The sequence below is a fragment of the Molossus molossus genome, unplaced genomic scaffold (genome assembly GCF_014108415.1).
Source record: "Molossus molossus isolate mMolMol1 unplaced genomic scaffold, mMolMol1.p scaffold_m16_p_12, whole genome shotgun sequence".
NCBI lineage: Eukaryota > Metazoa > Chordata > Mammalia > Chiroptera > Molossidae > Molossus > Molossus molossus.
In genome coordinates, this window is record NW_023425347.1 from 31,381,524 (window position 1) to 31,394,440 (window position 12,917).

Sequence of the window (12,917 nt, forward strand, 5' to 3'; positions counted from 1 at the left end):
GTATTATATTCCTACATGTTTGATGTGATTTTTTGGCCACTGTAGACATAATTGAAAATTAGCATTCACTTCTGAATTTACAACTTTGCCACACCCCACTCAATATCATTTACAAAATGGATTGTACTTAGCTTCCTATAGATATAACAATGGAATGAAAAGCTTTGGGGGGAAATTTACTTCATTTTAAAATCTCCTGCTCTCACTTCCCTGAATTTTCAGTATCTACTGTTGATGATATAGTTGTTTCTTTGCAGTCAATAGAATCTATTCACATCTGAATTAAAATTTTTTATTTCCAGGGCTTAGTCAAAGTAATGACGCTTTGCCCTGACGAGACATTGGTATGTAAATGTTTTGGGACTAAATGAGTTACAGTGAGAAATTTTAATAAACAATTTAATCTTTGTTCAGATTATATAACAATATTATTTCTTCCATTTTAGAGGAAAAAGGGTTTAGCTATGCTTCAGCTGTATATTAACAAGTTGGATTCTCAAGGCAAATATACATTATTTAGGTATGTATCAAGAGTAGTTAATTGTGCCCTGGTCGGTTTTCTCAGTGGTTAGTGCGTTGGCCTGCGGTCTGGAAAGACCTGGGTTCAGTTACCGCTAAGGGTGCGTACCTCGGTTGTGGTTTGTCCCCAGCCCTGGTTGGGTTGCGTGGATGGCAGCCACTCGATGTGTCCCTTTCACATCGATGTTTCTCTCTCTCTCTCTCCCCCTCCCACTCTATCTGAACAAAATATCAAAAAAAAAGAATAGTTAATTGTGAAGTGTGTGGTTGATTAAAAACCAAATTAATTTCATTTAAATTATTCCAGGTTATAGTATTTCATTATGTTTCAAGATAATTCAACTCTACTTGGAAGCCATATTATAATAAATTCTCTCTCTTATCTGTGATAGGTAGAGAAGGGTTAACTAAATATTATGGATTCATATATATGTGTATATATTACATGAATAATATGTTTTATTGAGCTAATTAAATTACTCTAAAACTTAAAAAGACTTTAAAAATTAACCAGATTGATAAGGCTCCTGCCAGAACTTTACATATGTCAATAATTTCCATTATTCACAGTTGAAATTAATGGCTCTGAGTCATTGACAGGCTATTCACTTTAAGTTAATAGTAGAGCATATTAATGCTGCTGTTTGAGGGGGAAAGCAACTCTCTGAGTTAAAAAGCCAACTTTGCCCTGGCGAGTGTGGCTCAATTGGTTGAAGCATTGTCCCATGCATCAAAAGGTGGTGGATTTGATTCCTGGTCAAGCCACTTGCCTGGGTAGTGAGTTCGATCCCTAGTTAGGGTGCATGCAGGAGGCAGCTGATTGATCTTTCTTTCTATCTCTGGAAGGGAAGGGGGAGCCAATTTTCTATAAAAGGCCAAATAGTAAATATAGGCTTCATTGGCCAGTCTCTATTTCATCTGTTCAATTTTGTCTTTGTAGTGAGGCTAGATATGTTCCAATAAAACAAATAGCAGGCTGAATTGGGCCTGCAGATCTTATTTTGTTGACACCTAGGTACTAAAAATTAGTTAAGTGAAAAACAGATTTGGGCATTGTTAAATTGCTAAGAAGTATTCTTTGAAATTGGCCAGAACTAACACTTGTGATCCTATCTTATCTTCATTTCAATTGACAGTCAAAGCAGGTTTATGAAATCTCAGTTTTCTATTTTTTTTAAATCCTCACCCAAGGATATGTTTCCATTTATCTTCAGACAGAGTAGAAGGAGGGAGAGATGGAAGGAGGGAGGGAGGGAGGAAGAGAGAGAGAGAAAGAAAGAGAAAGAGAGAGAGAGAGAGAGAAACATCGATGTTAGAGAGATACATCAACTGGTTGCCTCCCACATGACCCCAACCAGGGCCATGGACAGAACCACAACCAAGGTACGTGCCCTAGACTGGAATCAAACCCAATACTCTTTGGTCCATGGGCTGACGCTCTTAACTGCTGAGCCAAACCAGCCAGGGCTGAAATCTCTGTTTTATGCTTAGGTCTTATACCTGCTCTACCTTTATTCCTTCCGAGAAATCCCCCTTTTTTCTTAAGCTGGTCAGATTGAGTTTCCTTTCTTTGCAATTAAGTTAATCTAACGAGACCAAAGTATTTTCACAGGGAATAATTTGGGGAGTTTCTAGGTGATTATGCTAGTGCTCATTCTTGCCATATTAAATCACTGCAACTATATGCATAAAAAGATTCAAATTTGATTTGATAGAAATTTTTTGTTGGAGAGATTCAGTTAAAATAGAATTTGCTAGTCAGAGCAATAACTGTAATAGATGACTTTATACTTGGTTAATCACCTTGCTAATTGTCTTCACTGGTTTTTGTATTCCTAGAAATAACACATGGCCCATTTGAATTTGTAAAACTTGTATCATCATTATAATGCAGTCCAGGATAATTTCAAATGCATTGTAATTTTGCTTTCAAGGTGTTTATTGAACACAAGCAATCACTCAGGTGTGGAGGCCTTCATTATTCAAAATATCAAAAATCAAATTGACATATCATTAAAGGTAAGAGCATAGCTAAGGTATCAATTATCAATTTATTTTATTTTGTAGGATATATTTATTTATTTGTGGAATACATTAATGTGGATTTTGCCCTATGGAATTTTTTCTATTTCTAATATTGGGGTATATATTTTTTCCTCATTTCCACTATTTTATTTTGAAACTTTCTTAATTACAGATTTAAATTGTGTTCTTTGTGGTGCTAACATGATTACTTTTTGTTTTGCTGTACACTTTTGAAATAGTTATGGAAACTGAAGTCTAATCTGTTTGTGAATACTCAGTGATTCCATATAGAAAAGAGAGAGAAAAAGATTGTACCAGTCTTCACAAACTGGCAGAGTTTGTCCCAGGTGTCTGGAAATAGTAAATGACAGAATGGAAATTAAAGTTAAAAAGTATACATTTTGCCCTGGCCGGTTTGGCTCAGTGCTTAGAGTGTCAGCCCGTGGACTGGAGAGACCCAGGTTCAGTTCCCGCCAGGAGCATGTATCTCAGTTACAGTTTGTCCCTGGCTCCAGTTGGGGTTGTGTGGGTGGCAACCAGTCAATGTGTCTCTCTCACATCAGTGTTTCTCTCTCTCTTCCTTCCTCTCTCCCTCCCGCTCTATCTGAAGATAAATGCAAAAATGTCCTTGGGTGAGGATAAAAAGAAAAAAAGTATACATTTTAATTGTGTAATAGTTTATTTTTGCAGTATCAAGATATTAGAAAACACATTTATCAAGTTATTAAAGCCTTTCTCAGTTTTCCTTTTGCTTTACAGAGAACACATAACAACAAATGGTTTACAGGACCACAACTAATTTCCCTTCTAGATTTGGTACTCTTTCTCCCAGAGGGTGCTGAAACAGATCTACTGCAAAACTCAGATAGGTAGGTGATCATTACTAAGGTTCACATAGTAAATTGAGAAGTAATAAACAATATTTTTTATGATTTTATGTAAATCTGTGGTTAATTCATAAAATTACATGAAGATTTTCATATTTAAGTAATTAGGTACTATGTAAAAACAAAATCTGAAACCCTTTGTTCCAGAAGTGTGACCAACAGTATTAGTTTGTACCTTTAACATACCCAACATTATAGTATTAGTTTATACCTTTAATATACCCAGCATTCCAGTATAGCTAATAGAGATTTACAACTACAGCATTGGTGACTAAAAACTAGGAATTTCATGTGTAAAACTTATACAAAGGGTGTGCATTTAGGTTTTTTTGTTTTGTTTTCTAGGACATCATATTTTTCATATAGAACATGTAAAATTTAACTTTCATTATACTTAAAGAATGTTGAGAAATGGTTATAAACATTTATTTAAAAAAACCTTAAAATTCAAGAAGCAATAGGTGATACTTTCAAATATTAAGGATAACAAGGCTTCCTTGGGAGGGGGGGGAGAAGAGTATTTTTCACAGCTGTATTTTGTGAACTTGGAGAACAAGAGGAATAAGCTATTACTTATCCCAAAGCTATAGTAAAGGGAATACATAATTATACACAGATTTTCAACTGTGCAGAGTTCAGTACCCCTAATCCCTGTTCAAGGGTCAGTTATGATTTTAATGGCAAACATAATTATAAAATTATACCCTAGATTATAGTTTACTTTATTCATTGAAATTGCTGTTGATTTTATAAAACTGTACTATAAGTAACAAATTATATATTTTTAATTAACAGGATAATGGCTTCATTAAATTTATTGAGGTATTTGGTGATCAAGGATAATGAACATGACAATCAAGTAAGTGAATTTTTTGGAAAAGAAACTGTGAGTATATTCAAAATACGTAAGGAATGTTTCAGATTTTCATATCGATATCTACTTAAGCCAGTATTACATATCTTACCCAGCTACAGAGGTACTGGAACCTGAAGTGAATTCCCAAGAGCCCTTATACCCCACATCCAGCTTCCCTTTCCTTTTCCTTTTGTACCTCTTGCTATAAGCATTGCTTAATAGGTAGATAAGTTGGAAGTCCTAAATCAACTAACCTTTTTGAACTCAACGTGTATTTGTATGTCTTGTTCAGTTGCCTCCACCTGTAAGTTATGATTTAGTCTGAGCTGTATAAAATAAAACCATCTGATAATTTGATGTCCCCCCATCAGACACAACAAACTGAAGCATTTTCAGCACTAAAATCTGTTAACAGCACTTTTTGTAGGAAGTTGGAGTTGTTTTTAATAGTGCATCATTAGAGGTATTCAATGAATATAAAACTATTTGAAGGAGCTAGGTCATATACTAAAATTATGTTTGCTTTTTATCTTCTCTCTACCTACTCTATTCTAATAGTTGCTTTCCCTATGTGTCATGTCTATTAACTACCTGAATCACATGTATTGTTAATCTGGTTTTTTTTTTAGAAAATAGTAAAAAATGAAAGTAATTGACTTTTTTTTTTTTTTTTATCCTCACCCGAGGACACTTTTTCATTCTTTGTTCAGATAGAGCAGGAGGGAGAGAGAGAGAGAAACATCGATGTGAAAGGGACACATCGAGTGGCTGCCACCCGCACGACCAACCAGGGCCGGGGACAAACTGCAACCGAGGTACATGCCCTTAGCGGGAACCGAACCCGGGTCTCTCCGGACCGCAGGCCAACGCTCTAACCGCTGAGCCAAACCGGCCAGGGCGTAATTGACTTTTATATAGGATGCCAAAGAGGTGTTTTTTGTTTAAATTTAAGTAAATCATGATATGGAATGAGAAAAGTGGCAATTAGCTTCTCTTTTGATTAAATCTAGTAGATTCAGTGATTTGATCTCCTATTCATCGTTCCTCTTCAGCCCAAAATAGTTGGGGTTCTTCTTTCTTTTCTAACACTGTATTGTGAAAATTTTCAAGCATACAGCCAAGTTTGAAAGGATGTTACAGTAATCACTGGTTTACCTACCTATTTACTTTACTTTTATCGTGTATTCATCCATAAGTCTCTTAAGTATTTTGATTCATTTCCATTTCCAGGTAAACTGCAAACATCAACATACTTTCCCCTAAATATTTTAGCATGTATTTTGTTAAGTAGTTAAATATCTGTCTATAGTTTTTCTTTGAGTTAAAATTTACATAAAATGGCCCTGGCCGGTTTGGCTCAGCGGTTAGAGCGTCGGCCTGCGGTCCTGAGAGACCCGGGTTCGGTTCCCGCTAAGGGCGCGTACCTCGGTTGCAGTTTGTCCCCGGCCCTGGTCGGTTGTGCGGGTGGCAGCCTCTCGATGTGTCCCTTTCACGTCGATGTTTCTCTCTCTCTCTGTTCCTCTCTCTCCCTCCCACTCTACCTGAACAAAAAATGGAAAAATGTCCTCGGGTGAGGATAAAAAAAAAAAAAAATTTACATAAAATGAAATACACAAATTTTAAGTGTATATTCACAAAGTTTTAACAAATGCATAGATCTGTGTTATCCAAATCCTTATCAGATATAAACTATTACTATCACCACATGTAGTTCCCTGTTTCCCTTCCCAGTTAATTCTGACCTCATCACTCCACACCCCTTCCCACCCACTGCTAGTGGCAACCATTATATTGGCCAGGTGCTATATATCATTTATTCTTCACAATGCTATGAAAGGATCTATAAGTTGCACTAGTTCACATGTAGTGGTCAGAGCCTTTGAATCATGCACTAAATCCTAACTCGTAAAGAAGCTTCTGATAAATGTAGAAAAGATAGCAAGTAAAATTCAACATCAGTGGAGACCCTTCTTTAGGAAGGTGTCCTTAGGGTGAAGTATGAGTTTTTACTTTTTCAGTAATCCAGAAAGGCCATACAGATGATCTGATTTGCCTGATTGGAAGACAAAGAATCTTCTTGATTAAAAGTTGATAGATTTATCAGATATGGAGCACAGGGGCAGCAGATGGGCCTCTGCTTAGAGAGGGAAGATAGAGCAGTTTAGCATTGTGCAATGTCAGCTGTGATATTCACAGCTAATGTTTCATTTTTGTTTGGCTTGAACATATATGATGAAGAAAAGGGCAGAATCAGCTCATGAAATTGTTTTCTTATTTAATGGTTTTTAAATTTTTTTCTTAGGGATCAAATATTCCAAAGTATTATTACCATGCAAGTTACCATAAGAATTACCATACCAAGGAAATTAGCAAAAAAAACCAAAACAGTCCAAGATGGCAACCTAACATCCTGCAGGCAGTTTAAGAGCTGGTTCATCATGGAAGCATTTCTCCCAAGTGCAGTAGGTCATGTGTATAAATGAGAGGCAAATCTGTTTGCTGTGGTTAATTAAAAATGACACCTTCTGAGTTTTTAGAAATTTTGATTAAAGGAAAAACAAGATACTCTGTGGATTCTGAATTGTGGGTAGTTCTATTCCAAAGGACTCCTACCAGTACCTATTTTGGAGCAGGTAGGTGTGCTGAGATAGTAACTAGTCTGATGAAAAGCTGAAAAGCAATCAGGAAGTTGTATCGGAAAATTAAATAAGAACAGAATCATTCAATACAAAACAGTGATTCATAATGGAATAATAATCCTTTTCTTTTTCCTGCTATTTTGGGTCATTGTCACTGACTTACTCTTTTCATAAGTCATTACACTCCTCATCCTACTATTTCATGCCTCTTTATCTGTCCGCATAAATTATAGGCACTTTCTCCTACACTTTGAACCTTGAACCTCCATCTCTACTGGTAAAGCCAACTTAGTTTTTATACCTAATGTTCTGTTATCTGTTCTTTCGTAGGTATCTTTAAATATGAGTTAGTTGTTTTGAATTACAATAATATTCAAATACATAGCCTATAATAATTGTATCTCTCACCTGTCCTTTCTCCTCATATCCTTTCCCATCATATCCTTTCCCATCTGCCTGCTTACACCCATTCTTTTTCTTAAATAAGTTGTGATTGTACTATATGTAGAATGAAAGCAGAGTCCAAGGAGGACATGTGAGATTGTAAAGGCCACAAGTATCCGGAATTTTTTAAAATTGAATTATGTAATATATGCATATATGCTTTTTATGTAAGAAAACTATAAATATCTGGGCTATATATACACACATATAAATTCTACATAATCCATATTTTGGGTTCTCATTTAAATGTTTCTTTCCCCAAGATTAAAGCATGCCCCTTTTTTATGTCATTTGCAGAGCCAAATGACTTAAGGTGATAAATGTTATTTAATATTACAAGTGATAGAAGTTCTACAATGTTACTTCATAAATAACAAGTCATATACAAATTAAGAGAAAGGGGGAAACTGGGTCTCATACATTTCCTTCTTTTTATTTCTTCATTATGGTTGGCTATGTCCTTTGCAAGGTCCAGGTTTGTTCTGGCAATAAATTTCATTGTGGTATAGGACTGCCTGGTCTTCCTTTTGTGAGATAGGCTGCAGGGAATTTTGGAGTGTATAGTTAAGCTTTAGAACTGAAAAGATTTCAGAACTACCTCATCAGTGAGACTGCTTGGGTATAAGATTCAAAACCAGCATTTGTGAACATTTCAAATATTCATCCTTATAATTGTTTAAAGTATTAAGTTACTTTTTCTAGACATTCAAGATAAAATAAATCATAAAATAATTTTCTTTGTAGTTTTTTGGAAAGATCTAGTAGCCTTAATGTTAAAGAAAAAATACTATTTCCATAGCTTCTTCACTCCTACATGCTTCTAAAATTGTTACTGTTGTTCATCATATGACAGATTGTGGTGTTATGCTGAACAAAATGGGCAGAAATTTAGCCTAAATTTATTCCTTTATTTTAAGTTTTATGATTATGGGCTGTGTATTAAATTACTGCTATTAAAAGCAGCTAAGTTCTTAAATAAAGACCTCCTTGATTTACACTATCCAATACAGTAGACAGTAGCCACATATGACTGTTAAGATTTTAAATTATTTATTTTTATTAAAAATTTAGTTCCTCATTGGCATTGGACAGGGCCATTCTAGATGATTGTTTCTCAACATATGTTCCTAATCAAAATCACATGGGCATTTTTTTTAAGATATATGTAAATACCAATTCCTAGGTTCAGCCCCAAATCTTGTCAGTCAAAGCCTGTAAGTAAAGCACAGAAATCTGCATTTCTAACTTGAGAAGTTTGAGAACCTCTATATATTATGAATTATGAATAAAATATATTTTATGAGATACCTATATATGATAAAAGAATATTATTTAGAACTGAATGATAATGAAATGCTGTATGTTAAAACTTGTGGGATATGGCTAAGAGAAAAGTTTCTAGCTTTAAATGCTTATATTAGAAAAGAATACAAAATTATTAATGAATTTCTGGCAAGATTTTGAAAATTCACAAAGACAATATATTAATTTAAAAGCTAGTATAATTGTTAATATAGCACAGATTGAAAAAGGGTATGAAAATTACATGAAAACATACCAATAAATTTGAAAATTTTAGTGAAATGGATTATCTTAGAAAATACAACTTAAAACTGCCACAAACAATCTAAGAGAAATCACAAGGTCAGAAAATTTTAGCATAATTTCAAGAAACAGATACTCTAAAGTTATATACAATGTTGCAAAGACTAGAAAAAGAATGCTTATGACTAATGTTTTGAGTCTGTTTAGTAAGATATGACCATAATACTAAAACAGACAAGAATAGTATGTTGAAGAAGGTTATAGACTAATCTGACCTATGAATATAGATACTAATATTACCAAGCCAAATCTAGGAAAAAATTTAAGTAATGGGACTAAGTTGTGTTTCCAGTAATGTAAGGTTAATGTAATTCATACATTAAAGTAGATAGTTAAAAACATTTGATATATTCATAATAAAAATTCTTAGTCAACTAGAAAATATAATTTATTTATAGTTACAACAAAAACATGAGATACGTAGGAAAACATATACAAATATGTGTAAAACTTTATGGAAAAAGTATAACAGAAAGATACAAAAAAGGCACTAAGTACAGAATTAATGATGTATGCACGTAGATGGAAAAACTCAGTATCATTACAGTTGTCAGTTCTTAAATTAATCTAAAAATTTGATATAATTCAAATCAAAATACCAATTGGGTGTTTTTTTTAAAAATGGCATTTGATAGGTTGATATTACATTTCACATGGAAGGGTGAAGGATCAAGAGTAGCCACGGCAATTTTGAGGAACAAGGTATGTGGAGGGCAGTTTGTCTGCCAGATACCATTAATTGTTATAAAGCCACAGTAATTTAGTATGGTATTACCTACCATAGGGAGTGATAGATTGGATACATTGACCAGTGGAATATAATATCCTAAAAATAGATATACGTGGAAACTGTCCTGGCCTGTTTGGCTGAGCAGTTTAGAGGTCGGCCCGCAGACCGGAGAGTCCCAGGTTCGATTTCCGCTAAGGGCATGTCCTTCGGTTGCAGTTTGTCCCCAGCCCCGGTTGGGGTGTGTGGGTGGCAACCACTTGATGTGTCTTTCTCACATCGATGTTTCTCTCTCTCTCTCTCTCTCTCTTCCTCTTTCTCTTTCTCTCTCTCTCTCTCTCTCAATTCCTCCCTCTCTCCCTCCTGCTCTATCTGAAGATAAATGCAAAAATGTCCTCAGGCGAGGATTTAAAAAAAAAAAACATATACATGGAAACTTAATATATAATGATGCTAATGGTAATTTATATTTATTGAGAGCCATGTTCCAGATTGTACTTTAAGCGTATAAAAATGCATTTAATCCTTCTACAAGGTACTAGTTTTCTTCATTTTATAGATGAGGAAATGGAAGCATAGTGAGGGAAGTATAACTTGCTCAAAATCACATAGCTAGTTAGTTGAGCAGCCAGTTTATGAACTTGGGCAGTCTCTCAGAGCTCATGTTCTTTATTCACTATTGTACTGTATTCCCTGTGTGAAGTGAAGATGCCATTACAAATTAGAAGGGAAGAATGGTAGTATTCAGTAAATGTTGCTGGGTAATTTATCACCTATATGGTAGAGAAATTAGATGCCTATTTCACATAATACACAAAACAAAATTCCAAACAGGTTAAAGACTTGAAAAGGAAGTTGAAGATTTTTAGAATATCTTTGAAAGGAAAATATCTATGTGACCTAAGTGTAGGGAAGGATTTCTTAAGTAAAACACTAACAGCAACAACAAAAATATTGATAAACATAGTGACATTTAAACTAAGACCTATTCAAGAAAAGAAAATGTGTACAAACTGCAAAAGTAAGTCACAGTGAGAGAAAAAACTTCAATCCTCCATCCAATAATTAGTATAAAAATACCTAAATAACTATAAAATGTGAAGAAAAAGACCACAAATCAGAAAAATAGGCAAAAGATACAGATATTGAACAGGCAACCAACAGACGAGGAAACCCAAATGGCTAATAACCACAAGACAAGATTCCCAGTATCACTAGTGTTTATGGAAATACAACTTAAAACTAATAAGATACCATTTCATACCCATCAGAATGACAAACGTTAAAAAGGTAGATAGCATAGGTGAGGATATGGAACAGTGATGAAGCAAATCGGTATAATCACTTTTGGAGAGCAATTTGGCATTACCCAAAGAAGTTGAAGAATGACTACTCTGACTCAGCAACTCCTCCCCTAGGTATATAATTTAGAGCAGTGTTCTTCCAACTTCTGATTATAATCAAACATACTAGTGAGTCCTAAAATCACTTTAGTGCGTCAGACCAGCACTTTTACAAAATGGAATACAAAATAACTGAAAACATTCGGTTGCTTGTAGAGATTTATAATGAGTTATGGATATTGCTACAAATTTTGTGACCAATTGCAAAGAACACTGTGAGAAAGTGGAGGGAATATAACAAATTGGCTAGGACTAAGATGTTCAGAGCATTGCTTACCAACATCCCTTTTGATGCATTTAACGGTCAGTTTGACCATTACCAAAGGAGAAGTAATATTAAACATTTTAATTTTTTTATGTTTTTATTGATTTTTAGAGAGATAAACATTGATGTGAGACACACATCAATTGGCTGCCTCCTGCACACCCCCCACCAGGGACCAAGCGCACATCCTAGGCACGTGCTGGACTGGGAATTGAACCGGGACCTCTAAGTCCAAGGGACGATGCTCAATGCACTGAGCCACACAGGCCAGGCCATTTTAATGTTATAGTAATATGAAGTTAGTTGTGAAGCTAAATGTACCCACTGTTTGTACAATTGTTAAGTTTTACAATCAAATTATTTTAATCTATTTGCAGAATGAATTCTATTGAAGAAGTTATCTTTTTTCCTCAAATTCATGACAATGGCAAAACTTTCATCCAGCATGTATAAAATTGCACTCAAAATCTTTTTTATTAGAAGAAAAATAATAAGTAAAAAATACATAACATTGTTCAAGTTGAACTGCTGATCTGAAAGTGTAGTGACGATATTTGGAAATATATTGACTATAAAATTAGTAAACTTTGACTTCATTTGAGCCACATTTTAAAAAGAATGAAAATATAAGACTTTAAAGTTAAGATTATGTAAAATAATTTCATCAAACTAAATGTCCCATGAAAATGATAGACTATGTTAGTAAGTTTTCTTGGCAGTAGTTACTAAATTGGAAACACTGTGGATCTTTAAAACTTAAAGTGGAAATTTTTTACAGGAATGACAAGTAACAGCAGAACTGTAGCAGTTATCTTTTTAAATTATCAGAAACACTACTAAAGTTGTTTGAAATCTGTGTGTTTTATTTTGGAAAGCATCAGTATCTATGGAAATCCCTCTAGATCATACATAGACATATTGTAAAGGTGGTGAAAGTTGTTTATTTTAAAATTCCACTGAGTAGCCACTCTTGAAACTTTTATTCAGTGATCAGAGCTAAGCATACCATTGTATCATATCAAAGTTCATTTATTTTTCCTATGGAAAGGTCTAAGTAGGACATAGAACTCAGGAAGAATAATCATATTTTTCTAGTTGAAAAGTAATACCATTTGACAAATAATTTCAAAGAATATTTGAGTAGCAAAATTTTTATGTCTGATTTTCTGGCATGCCTAAGGAATGAAATTTGAAATGATAGAGGAAACATGATTATATATTTCCATATGTTAAGCTTATCTGTGGGTTGCAAAAAACTTTATTATTAAAGAAGTAAGGCTTAAATGTAATTGCTTTAACTAATACATATTCCTGGCATTAATGAATAAAATATTAATAGTGAATACAATCTGAATATAATAACATTCCATGTATTGTCACATCTCGTTTCTCTCATAAACTTTGAATCATTACTTTCTAAAGGATAAATGTAAAACATTGAAGAAAAATGTTTGATAAAAGATACATTGGCCTTGGCCAGTTTGGCTCAGCGGTTAGAGCATCGGCCCACAGAGCAGAGAGTCCCAGGTTCTGTTCCTGCTAGGGGC

The 12,917-nt window shown here is 34.2% G+C and overlaps 1 protein-coding gene across 4 annotated transcripts in view; it reads left to right on the top strand.

Moving 5' to 3' along the window:
* The window catches only part of GLMN (glomulin, FKBP associated protein), a 70,642-nt gene that overhangs the window by 45,907 nt on the left and 11,818 nt on the right, over window positions 1-12,917 (top strand). For 2 of the 4 annotated variants that reach the window (XM_036257166.1, XM_036257168.1), the window contains 5 exons: window positions 303-344; window positions 447-520; window positions 2,454-2,538; window positions 3,304-3,413; window positions 4,227-4,290. In XM_036257166.1, coding sequence (XP_036113059.1) covers window positions 303-344; window positions 447-520; window positions 2,454-2,538; window positions 3,304-3,413; window positions 4,227-4,290 — 375 coding nt within the window. Of the gene's footprint in view, window positions 1-302; window positions 345-446; window positions 521-2,453; window positions 2,539-3,303; window positions 3,414-4,226; window positions 4,291-9,610; window positions 9,656-12,917 lie in introns of those variants that run through there. The other 2 variants (XM_036257169.1, XM_036257167.1) reach the window with 2 other exon arrangements.